The sequence below is a fragment of the Protopterus annectens genome, chromosome 5.part0 (genome assembly GCF_019279795.1).
Source record: "Protopterus annectens isolate FY-2018-M chromosome 5.part0, PAN1.0, whole genome shotgun sequence".
In the NCBI taxonomy this organism is placed as follows: Eukaryota; Metazoa; Chordata; order Ceratodontiformes; family Protopteridae; genus Protopterus; species Protopterus annectens.
The window spans coordinates 1,175,781,022-1,175,804,861 of NC_056735.1; the positions used below are offsets into that span (position 1 = coordinate 1,175,781,022).

General features: G+C 40.4%; 1 protein-coding gene across 1 annotated transcript in view; it reads right to left on the reverse strand.

Moving 5' to 3' along the window:
* PCOLCE2 (procollagen C-endopeptidase enhancer 2) overlaps positions 1-23,840 on the reverse strand; it is an 815,974-nt gene that overhangs the window by 165,791 nt on the left and 626,343 nt on the right. Inside the window, exon 6 of the mRNA XM_044071023.1 lies at positions 19,721-19,878. Coding sequence (XP_043926958.1) covers positions 19,721-19,878 — 158 coding nt within the window. The remainder of the gene's footprint in view (positions 1-19,720; positions 19,879-23,840) is intronic.

Genomic DNA, 23,840 nt, shown 5'->3' on the forward strand with positions numbered 1-23,840 from the left:
CTGTAGAAGGGCATAAACTGCAGAGCACAGCCAGCTTGCATTGTCACCTGAAAATATTCAATGAAGTTCACATGGCAACTACACAAACATCATCTAAGATTGCATTTCTGAAAAAATTGTCTGAGATGTATCTAGCCATTGAGTGTCTTGCAGACACACAAGGCAGCACCTTGTTAAATTTTTTTGTAAACAAATTTTATAAAATCCATTGGCCACTTAAACAAAGCAACTTTTGTAACTTTGGAACCCATTTTTTGTTAGAAAAGGAGATAATTTCTCGAAAATGAAATATAAATACCATGGAGGACCAGGATTTTAATAGGTGGCTGGATTTAAAAAGTACTGCTTAAGAAATGTTTGCAAACCATTAAGGAAGCTAGAGATACAATGCAGGAATGTTGATTGAAGCTGGACATGGTAGCAAGGTGGACCTTTATAAAAGAGTCATTTTTGTTTGTATAAAATTTGAGGAAAGTAATCTAATATTGCATACATTGGAGCTCTAAAGGAGTCCATCTCCTTGGAAGTAACCTAAATCAGAAATTTATATCCATTTACTTTTGTTTACTTTTCTAGTACTAAGTCTCTGGGCAAAAGTAAGGATTAGGATGATGTCACATGGGTATGAAAATTCTCTGGCTATAAGTGAAACTACAGTAACCATGCAGTTAGACAAAAAGAATGAAGATCTATGTGAGGCTTACTAGACAGGACAGCCAACAGAGTTCTGGAAATATTTATAGTTAAAGGACTTTACTGAAGAAGAGGCCATAGCAGAGGAAGCCACACTTGTTGAGGCAAGAATGGGGGCTTTGAAAGTGAAAAGACTTGTTTTGCTTGGCTCCTGAATGAATTCTGGAATAAGCAAAATGGGAGAAAAGCATAAATGAGTCCTGTGGGGCCATTTCGGGATGATAGCATCCCTGGAGCCTTCCTCTGGTTGTGTTATAAGGGGATGGAAGTTGCTGGCTCTGAAATGGTTTGGGAAACAAAGATGTCACAACAAAGCCTTCCACAGTGATAAAAATGATTTCATTCTGCAGGAGGTCACAGGGACCACTCACAAGCTTCAGCAAACTGTAACTTAGCATGTCCAGTAAAGAACTGGCATCCCCAGGAACATGAGTGGGTATCAGAAAGCAATCTGTTGGCATAGTGCATAACAATTCTGTCATCACTTCTCAAAGAGAGGGAAGGAGTGATTTTCTTGTTGCTTTTTTAAACACCAAGCTAGTGTCATGTTGTTGAAGTGGATTGGAATTACACCTTGGATTAGGGAGTCCTGGAAAATTTATAGAGTGAAATTACCCTTATCTCTAGAATACTGATGCATAGATTGGCCTCCATCTGTGACCATACACCTTGGACTTCCTTTTCTATAATCTCCATTTTTTCCTTAACTGCTGGTTTGAAATGGTTGGATCTATCGAACAGTGTGCTGAGGAAGGATGCCTTACAGTTTTCAGCAAAATCTATGAAATGCAGCCAAACATGGTGGTGAAGTACTGTGATGGAACCTACTACCCTTGCTGCACTATCTGCTGAGAGGTGTGGAAATCACATAGTGAGGTTTGACACAGACGACATAACCATCATCTGTGACTGTGACTTAGCCTTGAACTGTCTGTCATACAACTCTTGCAGTGACCAGGGCATCTCAATAGTGAGGTCTCACAGTAAGCATAATGTGTGATGGACAGTTTACCTCCCTCAGTGTAAATATGGAGGAAGAGAAAACATGCCTTCCCAATCCCTCCATCACTTGGGACTCCTTTTGAGGAGGATGGACAGCAAGGCTCTGTGGAATAGGAACCATTATAACAGCTGCCCCTGTCACTATACAATTTGGTTTGGAAGTCTTAACCCAGCTCATCCAATCCTTAGGGAGATAGAAGATTTCATCAGCCCTCCTTAGAAAAAGGTGCCACAACATTGGGTTCCTCCCATTCAATCCTGATCATAAACTCCATCTTGCCCACAAGATTGTCCAGCCAGGAAAAAGGTGGGTGGTTGTCAGAAACCAGTGCTGTGTCTACTGTCTGTATCTGTGGTAGGGGTTTCTAACAGGGGAATGCAGATGCCTCCTCCTGCAACAATGCTTTTTACCTGTCCTTGGACAGAATGGGTTCAAAGATGAGGAAAGTACTAATATTGGTCTAGCTACATCTAGTATATTCTGCAAGAGCCCCTCAGCCCCTGTATCCTGTTGTTGACAATGACAGATGGCCAAAGGAGCAAACAGAAAAATGTCATTAGTTAAGGCCATAGCTAACATGGGTACAAATGCTGATAATGATGCATGCAAAAACTGTTTGTGGAGTTGATGTTGATATTGACATTGACTTTGCACTCACTAGCTGGCATCAAACCTAACCCTGATGATTCATCCCTCAGCATTGGGGCCAACAATCATTTGAACCCAAGACCAGTATCAACAGAATCAAGTCATTGGGTTTGAAGGCAAAATTAGTTCAGATCAGCAATGATCCTAAAAATGTCAACATGAAGAAAGACCTCAAAATGGCCAACCCAGAAGTGAAAGTCCACAGAAACTCCCAACTTCATCAGAATCTGTGTCAGAGCCCTTAATACTGTGATATCGTCAACTTGGAAAGTAGTAACTCTAAAGTTTTTTTCCCAAAAACTGATGCCATGTTGTGTCTTTCGGCTTTTCCCGGTTAGGGGTCGCCACAATGGAACTCCAGTCCGCTAATGATTGGCAGTAGATTTTTAAGTTCCGAGTTGCCAGCCCTGACGCACAACCTTCAACAAAGGTACGCCCATTCACGCAGGTCTTCACACAGAAGACGCTTTATCTGAGAATCGAACAGGACAATGTCTTACTGTGAGGCGACAACGCTACCGCAGCCATAATCCATGAAAACACATTTGCCAACATCAACAATGAAAAGTGTCTGAGCAGCCCCAACAAAACTAGTATTAAAACAGGGACAACTGAGAAAAACCGAGATGTAAAAGCAGAAAAGGAAGGGAATGAAGATGTGTCTCTGTCCACTTTGGTACAATAGGGGGAGAGACAAAACACAATTCTTACTGACCTTCAGACAGGCTTTCCACATCTTCTCATAGTCAATATCAACATTAACAAAATGGCTCCTAAGTGACTTGATGGACCTGGTAGGTAACAGTATGAAGTGAAATATCCTTCTGATTTTCAAGTTTGAAACAGATAAAATATTATCTCTTCTGACCAATTTCATAGGAGATGATGCAGGGTTGACCATTAAGCCAGTAAGTGTCAGGTGGGTATGGCAGATGTCTCCTACCTGGGACATAGAGTGGGGAGTGGTAAGATTAGGCCAGAACCTGCCAAAGTGGAAACTATTCAGACATGGTCTGCCCCTGTTACCAAAAAGCAGGCAAGGCCATTCTTGGGAACAGTGGAGTACTATAGAAAATGTGTTCCCAATTGTAGTACAATAGGTGCTCCCTTCAAAGACCTGATGAGGAAAAACAAGCCAGACAAGGTAGTGTGGACCTCAGCCTGTGAGCAGGCATTTCAAAAGCTTAAATGGACTTTGGTAGGACCCTCGTGTTAGCCAGTCCAGATTACAGAAAATAATGTATTGTGCAGGTGGATGCTTCGAACCATGGGGTTGGGGGCCATACTCAGCCAGGTTTCCCCAGAGGGAGAAGAGCAGTCAGTTGTATATCTCAGCCATAGACTCCAAATCAGGGAGGAATGTTATGCAGCTGTAGAAAAAGAATGTTGTCGTGTGGAAACTGTAGAAACTTCAACCCTATCTGTATGGAAGGAAATTCACTGTAGTTACAGACAACAATTATTTAACATGGCTACATCGAACCAGCCAACAAAATGCCAAGTTATTAAGGTGGAGCCTAGGGTTGTAGGCATATGATATGACAGTGCAGCACCGTAGTGCGGACAGCAATGCCAGTGCAGATGGGCTTTCAAGACAGGGTATGGTTAAATGTATTCCCAGACAGGCTCATTCATCTCAAGCAACATTTCTCCAGGGTCACTTGAGAAACTAGCTTGAGTCTTCAAAGTGGGGAGAGATGTGATGATGTGACATATTGCCAGCTATGTCAGGAGAAACAGGGCAGTGGATGTGTAATATATGCCAGCACAGCTATCTGGAATTTTGTAAAGAATTACATGTCATTTGTATATCAAACTGATTTGTACAGATGCTTGTGTTGAAAAATGTACCAACAGTGAGTCCTGACTGCATTGTACTTGAATAAATGTGTACATTTTAACAGAGGATACTAGAAGAGAAGAGGTTAATCCCAGTCCAGCTAACTTTGAAGAACAGTAAGAAATTAAATTGTTTAATTTAGGCCATAAAGATTGTATCTTATAGTTCTGATTGTAGCCATAGACAAAATGTCTCAAAAACAAGTACTAGCAAGCCTTCTGCATTGTCTCTAGCAGGGAAGTAATTGTTATTCTGAAAGAGTGGTGTTTTATGGTTTTATGACTTCCAGAAGCTGCAACAGATCTTAGCAAGTTCTATGTGTGTGTATTATTGACACATAAGTTCATAGACACATAAGTTCATAGGTTCATAGCTGCAACAGATATTATCAAGTTCTATGTGTGTGTATTATTGACACTTAGGTTCATAGGTTCATAGGTTGGTACTAGGTTATTGGCCCTAGGGCCTATACAAGCCTAGCCATAACAATTCCCTGGTTATTTCTTCCCACACTAGTTACTTCCCTGGACCCCTGTCTAGCGGGGCAACTAACATGATCCCCGGCGTGAATTACCTTTCTCCCATCAAATCATCAAGGTTCCTTTTGAAGATGGCCAAAGAGGCGCTCTGCTTGACATGTATGGGCAGTCTATTCCAGAGTCTGGGGAGTCTCTGGGTCAGGAACCTATCCCTCCAGCATGTTTTGTTTATTGTGATGACAAGTTTAGTTCCCTGGAGCATGTGGCTCTGAGAGATTGGGATTTCTTTAAGTGTAGCATGTCCAACAGCTCTGGGTTTGAAATGGCCTTGTATGTTAAGTAGAGATCCCCCCAGAGTAGATGATATATGACAGAGTATAGCTGGAGTTTTTTAAGGCGGTCAGCATAGGGCATCTGCTTTAGGCATGTGATTCATTTAGTGAGGTATTTCTGCGGCCTTTCCAGTTGTTGCAGATGTCTTGAGAGGTACATACAAAATGGGGCCTTGTATTCTGTAATGGGTCTAATGAGGGATGAGTACAGTGGGACAATTACCTCCTTTTTTCTGGATGAAAAGCCCTTAGTGATGAGGCGTGCCACATAGAAGGATTTCCTGACTGTTGTGGCGATGTGGTTATTGAAGATGAGACCACTGTCCACCTGTGTCCCTAAGTCTCTTATCACATTTTCGGAGTTTAGTGTACTGCCACCTATGTGGTAATTCACAGGTACATATTTTTTCCCAAAGGGGATAATTATACATTTCTTGGCATTGAGCTTGAGCCCATGGCTCTGGCACCAAGCATCTGTTTCTGTAAGGCCCTTTTGTAGAGTATCCACATCATTTGGGGATTCAATAATGGCTCCCAGTTTGCAGTCATCTTCGAACTTTGTTAGCCAGAGTCCCTTAGTGTAGGCCTGTACTTCAGAGAAGTAGATACCAAACAAGAGAGGTCCCAGGACTGAACCCTGAGGTACTCCACTTGTCACTTGTCTGGAGCTTGATCTGGAATCAGCTACCTTTACAGTGTGGGTTCTGTCAGTAAGCCAGTTGGCAACCCATCGAGTGGTGTAAGGATTAATGCCCAGCTTAGTAAGTTTATATATGATTCCAGAGTGGGGGATGGTGACAAAGGCCTTTGCGAGGTCCATATAGGCTGTGTGGACTGCCTTACCCTCGTCCACGGTTCTGGAGACTGATTCGAAGAAGTCAATCAGGTTCAGGAGACAAGATCGCCCCTTCACAAACCCAAACTGGGTGGGGTCCAGTGTTTTAAAGTTGCCATTGTCTTTGTTTATAAGTTCCATGATAATACGTTCCATGGCCTTGCAGATCAGGCTCATCAGACTGATGGGGTGGTAGTTCCCGGGATCCAAGGTGGATCCCCCCTTGTGGAGTGGGATAACTGTAGCTGTACAACACTCAGTGGGCACAAAGCCTGAGGTGAGGGTATGATACAACATGACACTTAGGTGAGGTGCCAGTTCATTTTGTAGTTCATGTAGTACACAGCCCGGGATGTCATCTGGTCCCATGCATGCTGTATTCTTAGCTTTGGAGAGTGCGTTTTTTACCTGTGTGGCCGTTATTACCAGAATTTGGCCATCTTCCGGTATTGAGATGGGCCATTTAGGGGTTGAGAGGTGGAAGCTGGCACTGAATCGATCTGCCAGGATATTGGCAATATCCTTGGGATCAGTATATTTAATGTCATTCTGTTGTAGCTCAGACCAGATCTGAGCATTGCCATTTAGATTCTTGACATAGTTATAGAATGCCTTGTGGTTGTCTTTGGAATCTTTGGCAATTTTATTTCCGTAACTAGCTTTATAGGATTTTATGAGGGATCTCAGCTTCTTACTGAGGCTGGCAAGGGAGTTTTTTTGCATCCTGGGATTTTCATCTTTTCTGCAACAGTTTCTTCCTTTTATTGTAAAGTTTGTTTATGGCAGGGGACCACCAGATTGGCTTCTGGAGGAGAGCATCTTGGTTTTATTTGGTATGGCACAATTCATGCATGAGTGGATGTGCTCACACAGTGCCTTAGTGTAGGACTCAGCAGTCGAACTTTCTGTTCCCGTCTACATGGGTGTCATGAAGTTTGTAACGTCTGACTTGAGTAGCATGAAGTTGGCTTTGGAGAAGTTTTTTATGGAGGTTTCCTTACTGGGGGGGGGGGGGCGTGGGATGTGGATGTTAAGGGTGATTAGCTTATGGTCTGACCTGACCAATGAGGGGGTGACTATAGGTGTGGAGCATTGATTTCCCATGTTGGTAATGACTAGGTCTAGGATATTGGAGCCCCTGGTGGGACTATGGATTAGTTGATCCAGGGCATTGGAATTTATGAATTCCAAGAACCATTGGGCAAAGGTATTGGTAGTTTTCCCAGTTAATGGCAGGGTAGTTGAAATCACCCATTATTAAGGTGTTTGGTTGTATATTAATATTTTCCAGTATGTTTAGAAAGGTGTAGTGAGAATCTTGGGGCATGGTGGGGGATCTGTAGCAAGCTACAATTTGGATTGCAGTCTTACCTAGTGTTAGTTGCACCTGGAGAATTTCAGATGCATTGTGTTGGGCAACTAACCTGGTGGTGTGAATATCCTTGGTGAATATGGGAACTCCTCCACCTTTAGTGTTTCGTACCTGGTTTGGTGGCCGAAAAGTGTGGTAAGAGTTGTAGCCTAGTATTGCAGGGGTGCTCTCTGGAGCCTTGAACCAGGTCTCAGTTACTGCACAGATATCGATGTTCTCCATTTTTAGAAGTACCTCGAGGGAATGCATTTTGAGGTTTAGACTTCTAGCATTGAGTAGCATTACCTTCAGAGTTTGCATGTTTGTACCTGTTATGGTGATGGTTTTGTCCTTTGAACTTTGCCTAAAAAAGGCACTATAAGGGTGACAAGAGACTTAGCCAGTAACCTGAATCCTAGGGGCGACAGGTGCAGACCATCTCTGGCAAAGCATTGTGGTCTGTCAGTCATGTCGTCCCAGGCAGACAGATACTGGATCCCCTTTGAATGACACCAGAAGCTTAGCCAATTGTTGAAGTCAATCATTTTGTCCTTATATTGTGGTATCATTCTGGGTGAAGGCAGGATGCTACTCAGGGCTAGGGTCATACCTGCCCAGGCCACATGATCCGAGAGCTCTTCCATGTTTCTTTTCATGTAGTCCAGAGAGGTACGTCTCAAGTCATTCACTCCAACATGGACAATGACAGAGTCATATTTGTACTTGTTGTGGAGTGACTTGAGTGCATGAGTTATGTGGCTGATCCTGGCACCTGACAGGCAGCTCACTGTAATTTTCTCCTTCTTCAGCCTGTTGAGTGGGACATCAGTGTGCCTGACGATAGAGCCACCTATGACTAAAGTGTTGGGTACGTTGTCTTGCCTTAGGGGCTGTTGCTTGGTGGCACATTGGTATCATGAGCTATGTGACACTTTGGTTGTGATTGGTGTTTGTTTGCGTTTCAGCTTCGGATGTCCTTGTTGCTTGGGCAGATTACAGTTAAAGGCCTCCGCATATGTGGATTTAGTGTTGCCATATGTGGGTGTTGGTGGTGTGAGTTTAGAAGGGCTATGTGTTGCTTGAGGTGTAGTGCGGGTGTTAACCTTCTCCTCTTGACTGTCTAGCACAATCTTGGGTGGAGAGAGCTTTGCTTGCAGTTTGGCTATGTAAGTGCATCTCTCACAGGTTGTAGTGTTGGGTGGTAGGAAGACAGGGTTGTCTGTGTACATGAGGCAATTGCTGCATTGCCCCAGTATACCCATATTCACCAGGTGGACAGGAGAAATCAACGGAAGCTGACCCTTGGACATCTCTGGTTTTGTGCTTTTTTTTTAAAGGTACAGGGGCTGTTTTCCCTTACCTTATCAAGGTACTTTGCAATTATAGGCTGTTTAGTGCCCATGATTAATTTCTCCTTATTAATAAGGAGAGTTGAGTGCATGTATCAGTTTAAGGCTTCCTAGTGCTTTCCAGCAGGTATTAGAGCAAGTGCTAGTCACAGGGATGCTTAAAGGTAAGATGAAAAAAAATGGTTTATCCTAAACACTGCAGTGTGCACTAGAGAAGTTAGATGTGAAAGTAGGTAACTTAAGTTTTACCTGCCTAAAAAGTTAAGCTTTAGTGGAGAGTCACTATTTTTAAAACAGCAAGATAGATTGAAAGGGAGTGATCACTTTTGTATTCCAGTACTATGGAATACAGTAGAATGGCCAATAAATTTAAATAGTTGAAGGGGAGTGATTTCACAAAATGATAATTTTGTGCTTACTCACACAAGCCAGTGAAAGCAGAGAGTAAATGAGATATATGGTCAAATTAACATAAGAGGCAGGCAACTATATGTGCTAAATATCCTGGCAGGTTCTAGCCAAGGAAGCATCATGGGAACCAGAAGTCAGATGACCAGATGTATGTGATGTTATTCTGTAATCCATCACTAAAATGATATTTAATACTAGACGAGACTGAAGTCACAGAGCAGTCTGTTTCTTGGAACCTGACATGGAAGGACCCCTCACCTACTTCATCTTGCCTTGCTCTAGTAAGTGAACCATAGAATAGTAATTATTTGGTTTACCTTTACATAACCGAATCACAGTGGTGTGATTGCTCATATGAGCGAATTGTAACCATAAAAGTCAAAACAGCTACAATTTAATATGTTTAAAAATCAGCAAATCGAAAAGCAGATTCGCTGATTTTTGAACATAAATATCAAAAGGAAAAAAAAGTGTAAAGCAGGGGATCCAAGCCCCCATGCACCCCCATGTGGGGGGCTGCACCCTCCCACACCCCCTACTTTAATATTCTAACTCCAAGATCGCACTACAGTGGAGAAAAGGACCATTTTCCGATCCCCACTATAGTGCAATCTGCCCCAGAGTGTCGAATGTGCAATGAGCGAATGTTACTGTGCATTAGCTCATTGCACATTCAAACCTTTTTCCGTTCGGCATTTGCAAACTTTGCAAACTACCTTTCGGACAATTGCTGTTCGCCCTTGTGCAATACGCACACGTGAAGTTAAACCTAATTCTTTAGATCAGTCAGGAAAATATAGTGAGATTAGTTAAGTACTGTTTTTCTGTATCTTTGTGACTCTATTCATCTGTGTTATTTTAATATTTCCTGTGAGTGAAACTCTGGTGTTTATTGTAAAGAGATATTCCATATTTTCATATTATTTTATTATTTATTATTAAATATATTTAAACTTTTCATTGTGGCTGATCCTTTAGAGAATATTTTTAACCTTTGAGAGCACTTATATCTGTTTGGTGACTATGTGGCCACAACAGAAAGCCTTACTGTATTGGTCAAACACTATCATTTGTATTAATATTAATTTCACTCAGTGTAATTGCATACTCTTGCAAGAGCCTTAGAGTAGCTGGCTTTGGAGTGTCTAGTGGCAGTATACCTGCCTTATAGTCTGAGCATGCAAGGGCATAGCTAGTAAATCTATGCCAGCCTTTCCCAGGTGTGTGCGTGTGTGTGTGTGTGAAAATCAAATCATAAAGAGTGTGCTTGAGCTGCTTGGAACAGGGACACAAAGCACTGGTTTCACAGAGAGGGTGCTGGAGGACCTGGCTTGCTAAGGACTCAACTCTACAGCTGTGCCATTGAAGACTCTGACTGGGGGCCTAGAGAGAGAGAGAGAAAGAGACAGAGAGAGACAGAAACAGACAGAGAAACCAGCCCCTGAACTGAGTGTGTTCCCTGTGTGCTCTTAAGATAAATTGTGTTTGATGCAGAGAGCTGCATCTAGAAATACTGTATGTATCTATTTTTGTTCCAAGTGAACATTTTTCTCCAGTGTCACTGGTAAAGATTCAGGATCCTTGATTACTGGTTCCAAAAAGGGACTTCACATTAGTTTTTTTTTTTTTTTTTTTTTGTATATGCTTTAGTGACCGCTGAGGATAGGGGTTGCTGTTAGATTGTTTAGGATCACTTTGAGGCTTGGGAAGGTTTCATTTAAGCTCCCCCATGTAAGAAAGTCTATGTGTGTGGTGAGTGGTAATTGTTTGGGATATATAGTGTGTGTTCTTGATAACCTTACTAATAATAAACAAGATTTTAGCCTCCAAGGAAATTATGTATGTACATCTCTCGCATACTGTGCTAGCTTCTTTAAGTATTAAAAGGTTGTCAGAGGAAATGAGACAATTGCTACATTGTCTCAGGTTGCCCATATCAACCAAGCTGGCCACAGAGTCATTAGGAAAAAGAATATCCATATTGTCAGGACCTGTATTCAGGTAAGTCTATTATGGTTTAGGGGCTTGGTTTTACAGGGGAGTCACCTGTCTGGTGAGTGGGATTAAGGCTAGCTACTATGTAGTGCTATGATCTGTCATTAGTGCTGTTCAATGAGCTAAATAACTGCCCTAAGTTTAGCACCACTCAAAGCATTACTATATTACAAGTTAAAGTCCTAAGTACTAGCTTTAGGTAAATTTTACAGTCTAAATGGTTGCTACTATACAAGGCACTGCTAGCTCCTGCTGCACAGTGAGAATCTCTGCGCAAATGTACCTGCTTTCTAGCCAAGAAAAAAATATGAAAACTAACTCCTATATTCTCTGGCCAATAAATAACTATACTTTGAGCTACATGGAGTGCTTCCCAACTCAGGGAAACCAGGAAAACACTTTCTGCCACAAGGCAGATGACCTTGGAAACTCCTAATGTAAAAGCACAGCAAAACTAAATCTCAAATGCAGTCAAACACCAAACAGCTAAGTCCCTGGCTAAATTGTCCTTATGCAAATCAAGAAAGATCTGTAAACCAACAACCAGACAAGAAGAGTGATTTTTCGGGTAAACATTTGCCTAAATGTTTTGAAAAGACTGTAAAACAATACTGATCCTTTAAATTAACAAGTACAAAAATACACTAAAGTGTCTTATCTCAGCCTGGATGTCTGGTTGCAGTAAAACACCTTAGATTCACAGGCAAGTTCCCCAACCATTGCTAAGCTCTGTGGGAATGAGCTCAGCAGTAAACAACTTCACTAAGAGCCCTTTCCTGTGTGTTTCCCAGCTCACATAGACCAGGCTACTATCTACTGCCACTAGGTGATTAAACTCAGTCCTCTTAATGTTGAAGCATGTAAAAAGTGTACTAAGCGCAATGCTATACCAATAATTTAAACAACAAACTAGTTACTGCTAATAAAGCGATTTAAGGCAAGGTAAACTAACAGTAATGCAAAAAAGGCACAAATCTACAACAATGCCAAACAGTTTAAAATGCACCAAAGAGAATTGAAAATAAGGGAGGTTTTTCAAGAGCAATACTAACCTAACTACTCTCCATCTAAACTCATTACCTATGTATTCCATCTACGCCACCGTGGGAGTAAATACTCTTCTAAGTGTGTTTGTTGTAAGAAATGTATATTATTTTTCTTATGTACTGTATGAAACTTGTAAGAAATGTATATTATTTTTCTTACGTACTGTATGAAACTTGTAAGAAATGTATATTACTTTTACTGACTACCATATAAAACTATGTGCTAATGTTTTCTCATCCTGTTCTAATATATGTTATCTTAGGCCATTTACTATGTACTAACTATCACATGAAACAACGTACTAATGTTATCTCATCTTGTTCTCTTATATGTTATCTTAGCCTATTTACTATGTATTACTAGATATCCATAGTGTAAATGTTGCTGGTTCTTCCTGTTGATTTTGATTGTGTATTTTTTATCTGGAGCTTTTCTCCCCGTGCCTCCACTGAAAAAGGACCTGTGTCCAGTTGGACTTTCCCGGTAAACAAATGTAAAATAAAATAAAAATAAATAATAATTAAATACTGGTTGGATGGCTGGGCACTCAGTATTTGTATCTATTAAAAACAATGGGAAGGAACAAGTACTTAAATAGCTTATACCACTAGCAATAGCAGTGGGGGTTAGGTAGTCAGATTACCATAAGGGGCAGAAACAGAGACACTAGCTATTTAAAACTACAACTGAAAAAGAGAGTGAGGTCTGGGGAAACAGCTGCAGGAGGCCACAAGGCATTCACTTGTTTTGCTTTCCCATAAAACACATTCACGTATCTTGCTTCCCCATACATGCATCTGGTCAATAAAACTGTCTTCTGCGGCTGAGAGGAGCATCAGTTATACCTTCCACTGCCTCATTCCATCTTTGACACACATCATCCCCCCAGGAGGGTGACTGCCTACTGGGAAAAAAAAGGAATGGGAATGACAGAAAACCTAAACCAATATACTAAACCGAGGAAAAGAGAAAAAAAAAAGTAAAAGAAACAGTCTCTTTGCCAAGTTTTAATAAACTATATTCATTACTGTGATAAAGCAGAATTTAAACAAAATATGACAGGGCCATGTTTCAAACAAGATTACTCATTAAAATCAACTGTAATGGAAGAAAAAGTTAAGAAATGCTCTGTAGGTCCACTGACAGAAAACAAAAATACATTGGAACACAAACATAATGTAACATCATTTATTGGACCAGCATATGCTTTACAATTACTTGAGCTTTCAGGATGGCAAGAGCCCTTCTTGGGAGTTATTCAGTTTTTGATGTTGGTACATTGCTTAAATACACACTTGTGCCTAGAAAGGGAAGTGCATCATTTATTTCCAGTGGCTAAAAACAAATACTAGAAAAATGCCAGTGCTGGACAAACTGTACAGCTTGAATGCTTAATGTGACGTTACACCTCAGATGTAGGCACAGTGTGTGTGTGTGTGTGTGTGTGTGTGTGTGTGTGTGTGTGTGTGTGTGTGTGTGTGTGTGTGTCTGTGAGGCTGTGTGATCCTGAAATTATAGAACACCAGGTAATGTTCTGCTTTAAAACTCAAAGTGTTGCATGCTACATTATTGTTAATGTTCATTCACTAGAAAAGGTAACAGGTCAAGAGTCTGCTCAGACAATTAATGAGAAAATAAATCACAATACAAGTGACACATAATAGGATTAATTGAACCCAGAGAAGGAAAGCAAGAAGTTATAATTGGTAACCTTTGTGATAGATGTTTTGATTTATGGAAAATATGAACTTGAAATAATGTCCATTTCATAGTGAAGTGATGTGTAATAAGAAAAGCAGGGACTACCAAGTCAATAAAATATCGGATTAGAATGCATGGATGCTGTGTTCAGTTTGTACACTACGCATGTGTGGTTTAGTTAACTGAAAGAGAGGGAGAAAGAAAGAGAAAGAAAATTAAAAATATATATGTGCCATGATGTCAGTCTGAAGTTTTGTTACATACCTCTGACAAGCAGCAGTACTGGACAAAGTTTTGTTATAGTGAACATTAAGCTTATGGTTACTGGTGTTCTGACTAGATTGTTACAGTGTGCGAAGACAACTCTTGTCATGAATAAAACACAGACGCCACAATATAAGCCCCAGTAATCTTACAGTTACGTCTTAAAGTCACCGTTTCATCTCAGTATTACAAACAGTTGGCATAATTGAAAGAAGCCATGCTTGCTCAAGGTCACTCTGCCAGGGAGTTTGACAGGGCAGTAGACAGAGTGGTACAGCTACCATGACAACATCTGCTGCAGTATAAAGACGGGATCCTGTGTGGCAGAGTTCTGTTAGTGACAATATGTCATCCAGAACATAAGGAAATTCTATGAAACTGTAAGAGACCTTGAACCATTGTTCAGTGAGGATGACAAGTTGAGAGGCATGTTTCAAGTGCTCTCACTGTAATCATTTCAACAATCACCAAATCTAAAAAATCTTCTTGACAGAAGCAAAAATAGACCAGGACAGAACACATTCTAGAATGGTACATAACCCTGCAATAATCCAAGATGCAAAACATGCCACATGGTTTTGTGCTACTTCTAAGTACAGGGTTCATATACATGCATGTCTAAAAATGTGGTTTATCTAACCAAATGCTGGAAATAGCCAGAGAGAGGTCACATAGGAGAGACAGGCCAGCCACACAGAACTAGGACGAATGCCCATAAATGTATATTCATGTCATTTTGTACATAGCTCTGCCCAAAGATGCACAGTTGCATGCAAAATGACTGACATGCCAGTCACAGCATGCTTTTCCCAGTCTGAACATTCTGTGACAGACATGACAGTTAAGGTTTTTCAAGGACATTTACATACACCTTTGGAAAGATGAACAACAGAGATTAAGCTAATTCTGTGGTTCAGCCTCACAGTCAGTGGTTTGATCCTGGATATTGGTTTTATGAGACACTGTAGCACTTAAAAACTTTCCATCTGAGCAATTAACACTACTAAATGAACACTAACTTTAAAGGAACATTTAAGTTTTATAGCTGAGCATGACCTGGTCTTCTATAGTTCCAGGCTCATACAGTCTCTCTCACACATACACACACACACTGTGTCTGTCTCTGAAGTTGTTGTGTCTTTCGGCTTTTCCTGGTTAGGGGTGGCCACAGCGGAACTCCGGTCTGCTAATGATTGGCAGTAGATTTTTACATGCCGAGTTGCCAGCCCTGACGCACAACCTTCAACGAAGGTACGCCCATTCACTCATGTCTCTACACAGAAGATGCTTTAGCTGAGAATCGAACAGGACAACATCTTATTGTGAGGCGACAACGCTACCGCAGCTCCACCATGTGTAAAGTCACATTAAATAGCTGAGATGTATATTTTCATGAGACTCTTTTAGGCAATTGGAAATAAATGATGTACTTCGCTTTCCAGGCACAACTGGATATTTAAGCATTGTATCTAACGCTGGTAAATTCATAACTCCAGCAGTAGGGCTCTTGACCACTAGAATGCTTTTAACGTAATTACAAAACATGTTAGTTCAATAAAATGTATTACATCACATCACATTTGTGCTCTATTTTCTGTCATCATCATCATCGTCTTCTTTCGACTGTTCCCGTTAGGTGTCGCCACAGTGGATCACCTGTTTCCCTTTCTTCCTGTCTTCTGCATCTTGCTCTGTCACACCAACCACCTGCATGTCCTCTCTCACCACATCCATAAACCTTATCTTAGGCCTTCCTCTTTTCCTGTTACCTGGTAGCTTCATCCTTAGCATCTTTTTCCCAATATACTCTGCATCCCTTCTTAGCACATGTCCAAACCAATGTAATCTTGCCTCTCTGGCTTTGTCTCCAAACCTTCCAACCTGGGCTGACCCTCTAATATACTCATTCCTAATCCTGTCCACCCTCATCACACCCAGTGCAAATCTTAACATCTTTAACTCTGTCACATCCAGCTCAAACTCCTGCCTTTTTGTCAATGCCACTGTCTCCAACCCATATAACATAGCTAGCCTCACTACCCTCTTGTAGACCTTCCCTTTCACTCTTACAGGTACTCGTCTGTCACAAATCACTCCTGACACTCTCCTCCACCCACTCCATCCTGCCTGTACTCTCTTCTTCACCTCTCTTCCACACTCACCATTACTCTGAACTATTGACCCCAAGTATTTAAACTCATCCACCTTTGCCACCTCTACTCCTTGCATCCTCACCATTCCTCTATCCTCCCTCTCATTCACACACATATATTCTGTCTTCATTCCTCTTCTCTCTAGAGCATATCTCCATCTCTCCAGGGTCTCCTCCATCTGTTCCCTACTCTCACTACAGATCACAATGTCATCTGCAAACATCATAGTCCATGGGGACTCCTGTCTGATCTCGTCTGTCAACCTGTCCATCACCATTGTAAATAAGAAAGGGCTCAGAGCTGATCCTTGATGTAACCCCACCTCCACCTTAAACGCATCCATCACTCCCACCACAGACCTCATCACTGTTACACTACCCTCGTACATATCCTGTACCACTGTTACATACTTCTCTGACACTCCTGACTTCCTCATACAATACCACAACTCCTCTCTAGGCACCCTGTCATATGCTTTCTCCAAGTCTACAAAAACACAATGCAACTCCTTCTGACATTCTCTGCACTTCTCCATCAACACTCTCAGAACAAACATCGCATCTGTAGTGCTCTATCCCGGCATGAAACCATACTGCTGTTAACTAATCATCACATCCCTTCTTAACCTAGCTTCCACTACTCTTTCCCATAACTTCATGCTGTGACTGATCAAATTTAATCCCTCTGTAGTTACTACAGCTCTGCACATCACCCTTATTCTTAAAAATTGGTACCAAAACACTTTTTCTCCATTCCTCAGGCATCCTCTCACTTTCCAAGATTTCATTAAACAATCTGGTTAAAAACCCCACTGCCATTTCACCTAAACACCTCCATGCTTCCACAGGTATGTCATCTGGGCCAACAACCTTTCCATTCTTCTTTCTCTTCATAGCTATCCTTACTTCCTCCTTGCTAATCCATTGTACTTGATGATTCACTATCCCTACATCATCCAACCTTCTCTCCCTCTCATTCTCTTCATTCATCAACCCCTCAAAGTACTCTTTCCATCTGCTCAACACACTCTCCTTGCTTGTGAGTATGTTTCCCTCATTATCCTTTATCACCTTTACCTGCTGCACATCTTTCCTAGCTCGGTCCCTCTGTCTAGCCAATCGGTACAGGTCCTTTTCTCCCTCCTTAGTGTCCAACCTTTCATACAACTCTTCATATGCCTTATCCTTAGCCTTCGCCACCTCTCTCTTTGCCATGCACCTCATCTCCTTATACTCCTGTCTACTTTCTTCAGCTCTCTGACAATACCAATTCTTCTTTGCCAACCTCTTTCTCCGTAACTCTCCTGTACTTCCTCATTCCACCACCGTGTCTCCTTGTCGTCCTTCCTCTGTCCCGATGTGATACCAAGCACCTTTTTAGCCGTCTCTTTTACTAGCTCTGTTGTAGTTACCCAGCTATTTGATAAGTCTTCACTGCCACCCAGTGCCTGTCTTAACTCATCCCTGAACTCCACCTCACAATTACCCTTTTTCAATTTCCACCATTTGATCCTTGGTGCTGCCCTCACACTCCTCCTCCTCTTCTTGATCACCAACACCATCCTACAAACCACCATCCTATGCTGCCTAACTACACTTTCTCCGGCCACCACTTTACAGTCTCCAATCTCCTTCAAACTGGCCCTCCTACATAAGATATAATCCACCCTTGTGCATCTTCCTCCACTCTTGTATGTCACCCTATGCTCCTCCCTCTTGTTAAAATATGTATTCACCACAGCCATATCAATCCTTTTCACAAAATCCACTACCATCTGACCTTCTGCATTCCTTTGTTTAACACCATACCTACCCATCACTTCCTCATCCCCACTGTTCCTTTCACCAACATGCCCATTTAAATCTGCTCCAATAACCACTCTCTCACCCTTGGGTACAGTCATCACCACTTCATCCAATTCACTCCAAAATTTTTCTTTCTCATCCATTGCACACCCAACTTGTGGAGCATATGCACTAACAACATTAATCATTACACCATCAATTTCCAGCTTCATAAACATCACTCTGACACCCTTTTCACCTCCAAAACACTCTTTGCATACTGTTGCTTCAGAATAGCTCCTACGCCATTTCTCCTCCCATCCACACCATGATAAAACAATTTGAACCCACCTCCGATACACCTAGCTTTACTCCCCTTCCATCTGGTCTCTTGCACACACAATATACCAACCTTCCTTCTGTCCATCATATCAGCTAGCTCTCTCCCTATACCAGTTATACTGCCAACATTCAAAGTTCTGACCCTCACTACCACAGTCCTAGCCTTTCTCCTCTCTTCCTGCCTTCGGCCATGCCTTTAGCCTCTACTCCTCCTTCAGCCAACAATAGCCCAATTTCCACCAGCACCCTGTTGGCTAACAGTACTGGTGGCGGTTGTTGTTAACCCGGGCCATGACCAATCCGGTATGGAAATATTAACTGGTGACTGCATGAAAAGATTTGGCGAAGTTTTACACCGGTTGCCCTTCCTGACGCACCCCCCCCCCATTTATCCGGGCTTGGGACCAGCACAAAAAAATGCACTGGCTTGTGCATCCCCAGTGGCTGGGTGCTCTATTGTCTGTGTTTTCATTAAAATAAAATAAAAAAAACTTAAATTACCATGAGAATCTTCAGGTTGCAAATATAACCTTTTTTAAAAATCATTCCCTAAGCAGAAGCTAATGTTACAGCTGTATATATCATTCAATCACATGCGACATTCTATTTGAATGCCCCAGACTTTAATATCCAGTTAGCTGGAATTCTTCAAAACCTTGTTCAGATTATGCACCTTTATGAAATACTGTTTTGTGGTTCATTCATATATTGCTGATGAGTTTCTTGCATGTGTTATGCAGGCCACAAGAAACAATATTCCAAAAGTGACTTTTTATTACGCAGTCTAATACTGAGGTAATGATACAGTTAACCTTTGTGCTTACAATGTGTGAAATGGTAAACACTGGGACACTATTTCTTCATGCAAAACACTTTTTTATCACTCATTTTATACCAAATGCTTTAATGATAACAGAGTTGTATTTATAACTGAAAAAGAAGGAAACTTAGCTGTGCCTATGAGGCAGTATACCGTGGTAAATAAAACTTTCATCTCAGTGGTAGTTTTCTTTTCTTTCCCCCCCTAAAACTTTAAAATGAAGGCCGCTCTTATACTTACAAGAAACAATGTGGTCTCTACATCCAGGGACCTGGTAAATTTCTTAACCTTAATTCAACTTGATATATGTGCATTAAACTGTGTATACAAGGCTGTGCTAAAACAGACATAGGACTGGAAAGATTGATGTAAATAGCTGGCAATACACCAAAATAAATAAAATGAGTTCTGATTTAAGCAAACATTTTTCATGTATGCATACATGCATCTAAATCATTCCTGACACACAACATAGCCTGTTAACAAGATGCCTAAATGTTCAAAACAAAACTGGGGGTATTTATTTGTTTTCTTAACATACAATGTCACTAAAGACTATTGATTTCTTAATATTTTAGCTAACAAGCCAGCATTTGTACCCAGTGAGGTTTGCATTACATTTTTCCAGAGATACTATGATGGCATTACTGGAAAACAAAGATGTGGTACATACTTGCTGTGACAGTAGTGGCAGGTGTAGTAGTGGTTGGAGGGACAGTCGTAGGTAGTTTCTTGGGCCTGAATCTGTAGTGGCCAATAAACCCATCAGCAGTTAAACTTAAATCTGAGAAGAACTGCACGAGAAGTTCATTTCCCTCTGAAACAATGGGCCTGGTAAACAGAAAATATTGAAATCCGTTATTAGAAACAATGACACTACACCCTTGTATGTTACACATTTCAAAGAACCAGAAATAATGGAAATATAAACATTTCTAATAGTGGATATGCCAAAGTCCAGCTCACAAGCCAAAACACAGCTCAAGATAAATGTCTGCATGTTTGTGACAAATCATTATGAGCAAAATGACAATCTACCAAGCTGAGTCATTTATAACCGAAGTAGCATATTTTATTAGTATCTTAACCAACTTGGTACATGTATAAATATTCAGTTCATTTACCCAGAGCAGTTTACAACAATCTAACCAAGTTCTGCATAGCGTTTAAAACACAGGTCTGAAACTGATTTAGGTATGGCTCTAAAAAGCTTTCAATATGAGCAAATGAAACTGAATGCACCAAGGACAGGAATCTTCAAACTGCATTCACTGAAAAAACAAAATTTCAATGTCCCTACAGCCTCAAAACATTCAGTAAAAAGTGTTAAATAAATGCAATATGAAAATGCATAAATTCTTTTTCTGGAACACCCTGTCATATCTTTTTTAAACATTATTAGTGACACAACATAATTTTAACCATTGACTTTTATCATTGTACATATTAAGTAGCTTCCCGCGGTGGTGGTGCTGCGGTAGCGTTGTCGCCTCACAGTTCGATTCTCAGCTAGAGCGTCTTCTGCGTGGAGACATGCGTGAATGGGCATACCTTCATTGAAGGTTGTGCATCAGGGCTGGTAACTCAGCACGTAAAAATCAACTACCAATCATTAGCGGACCGGAGTTCCGCTGTGGCGACCCCTAACCGGGAAACGATGCAACAACAACAAGAGTATTTTAACAAGTATTCATGCATTCAGAGAATTTTACTAACCATATATATACTATAGTTCTAGTCAGCTAACACTGTGCATAAACTACAGACCTCCATATGTTGGAAATGCTTAATCAAAAGCAGTGGTTCCTCAATCCATTTATTTCAGTCATGTCCATTTTGTGACCTAATACAGTATCATCAACAAAGTTGTGTTATTTCTTAATACTGTGAGGCATGAAATTCTTAAGGTACTGTTCCCACTGCTTTTGACAATTTTAATGTACAGGATTGGTTAAAAAATCCTACGAATCTGAGTATGCACAGAGCACAGGATGGTGCACCAGTGGATGGTGACTCCTATGCTTTGAAACTTGATAAACTGGCTGGACTTATGCATAAACATAAAAAGCTGAACATTGAAAATTGTTACCTTTTGGAATGCATTAAGCAAAAAATAGTACCCAAAGGTTTAAGGGTCTGGAAGTACCCTAACAATGTGGAACCGGGTACTGCATTCCATACAGAACTTATTAGTATTTTTAATGATTGTGGCATCAATATTTTGAGGCTCATAATAAAGGAGAATAATAGGAAATTAGAAAAATTAGAAGAAGAAATAACTGTGTTAGATGGTTATATTAAGAATGATATGTTATTTGATATTAGAAGTGAAAAAGAGAGATATTACAGGATAGGCTCAGATATAGATGCCAAATGTATTTCACTCAAACAAAGAAAGATTAATAAACTGAGGAGGGACATTGAAGATTATGAAAATGATGTAAGTTACCCAAAGCCACCCTCTGCAACATGGGAGTACAATGGGAGGGTGAATAGTAACAATAAGGGTAACAATAGGAATGACTTTAGAGTTTTTTCCAACAATTTCTATGACAGGATGGATTACGATTCTGAATTTCCTCCATTAATAAATGAAACATTGCAACAAGGTACTAACAAACGCTTTCAAAATTTTCAGCAGAGGGGAGGGAGAAGAGGGAGAGGGAGGTATTAGTTAATTCTTTATACACCCTTGCCCCAACCCATATTTCTTCCCCTACTCAGAATACGACCATTGCATCCCAAACTGTAGTACGTCAAGAAATGGATGAAGGAATACTACAAACAGGTACTACTTATTCATTATATAATTTTTCTATTTATAATTTTAGTAATATTTCCATCAATAAAATTCACTTTGATGTTCTTAGCAAAGGTTTTAAATATATTCCCAACACCAAAGGTGACATAGTTCAAACTATAATAGATATGAAATTGTTTTTGAGAAAAGTAAACCTACAAGTTACTTTACCCCCCAGGGGATCGGATCTTGGTTCCCAGCAACAAGTATTAACTAGAAAAAGTACATTTAACCCCCCATACCACCCACAAATAAGAAACTTGGATTCCGTTTTGGAAAAGAAAATTAGAAAAGAATTTAAATTCAGTACAAAAGAGAATAACATAACGGAAGAAGAATGTAAGCTGCTGAATGAGTTAAGACAGAACAATCAAATAAGGATTATGAAACCTGACAAGGGGGGAGGGGTGGTCATCATGGAAAATATTATCTATGATGGAAAAATGAATACCACCCTAGGAGATGACAACAAGTACAGGATAGTTTCTCAGAATGAGGTTCTTTTGGCATATCAGAAAATAGATAACATTTTAAATAATATGCTTATGGAGGGCACTATTGATGTGAAATTGCATCAATTTCTTTACGTACCGAAACCGAGGATACCCATCATCTTTGGTATACCGAAGGCACATAAAAATGTTAGTGACCCCCCCTTGAGACCTATAGTGGCAGCTGATGGCTCCAAGACTCTCCCCATGGCTAAATATGTTGACATCACAACAAAACATATGTGTAATACCAACAAATACATTCTTAAGGATTCTTGGGATCTATTGAGGAACATTAATCCTGAATTATTAACTAATGATCTACTTTTTGTGACGATAGACGTCATAGATTTATTTTCATGTATACCCCATGATGAAGGAATGAGGTTTTTTGAAGACATGGTATTTTTAGACAACAAACTTACACATTCAGAGAAAGTAGCAGTTGTTGAATTAGTTGAAGTAGTACTAAGGAACAATTTTATTGGATTTAATGACGAATACTATCACCAAATAAGTGGGCGAGCAATGGGAGGCATGGGCACCCCACTCTATAACATTGTATTAGCAGCATGGGAAGCGAATTTTGTTCTGAATTCTGGGTATGAGCAATATTGGACGCTTTATAGGCGCTTTTTAGATGATATAGTCATTTTTTGGAAGGGGGGTGTTGAGAAATTTTTAGAGTTTTTTACTTATCTTCAAAACACCACCAATTTTTTAAAATTTACATATACTATGTCCACTGACAGATTGCAATACTTAGATGTAGAAATATATAAGAATGGGAATAATACGGACTTTGAAACTAAGGTTTTTAGAAAAAGCACCTTCTGCAATTCATTTTTACATTTCACCCCCCACACTGCAAAAGGAACATTGTTAAAGGACAATTTGTGAGGGGGTGTCGCATGACTAGCAAAAATGAGGATTTTGTCAAGGAATGTAACACACTAGAAGGAATGTTTTTAGCTAGAGGCTATCCACAAGAATTCATATCTAATATTAGAAGGGAAGTGGAACTTAACAGACCTACAAAATTTCAGCCAATTAAGGGCAAAGGACTTATCTGTTCAGACATTAACATTACACCACAGGATAAAATGAATAATATTAGGGATATGGAGGAACACCAGTACAAATCAGCTTTGGTTATGGAATTTAATTCATTTAATATTGAAGTGAAAAAGATTTTCCAGAGGGAATGGACTAATTTCATTTCTTTTTCTGATCTTCAGAACATTAATAAGAACATGCCAAAAATAGTATACAAAAATGGCAAAAGTATTAAAAAGTTGCTAGAACACAACAAATGGAATACTAGAGAAGACTCTTGCAATATGGCCATACCTGGCACAAGGTACGGAACATTCCAGTGTGGTCATTGCAACCAATGTCCATATATTAGTAATAAGGCTAAGGTTGCCATAACAGCAAGGGATTGCAACATTAATGCAACAGGTCATTTTAATTGTGATTCTCAAGGTGTGGTATACGTAGCT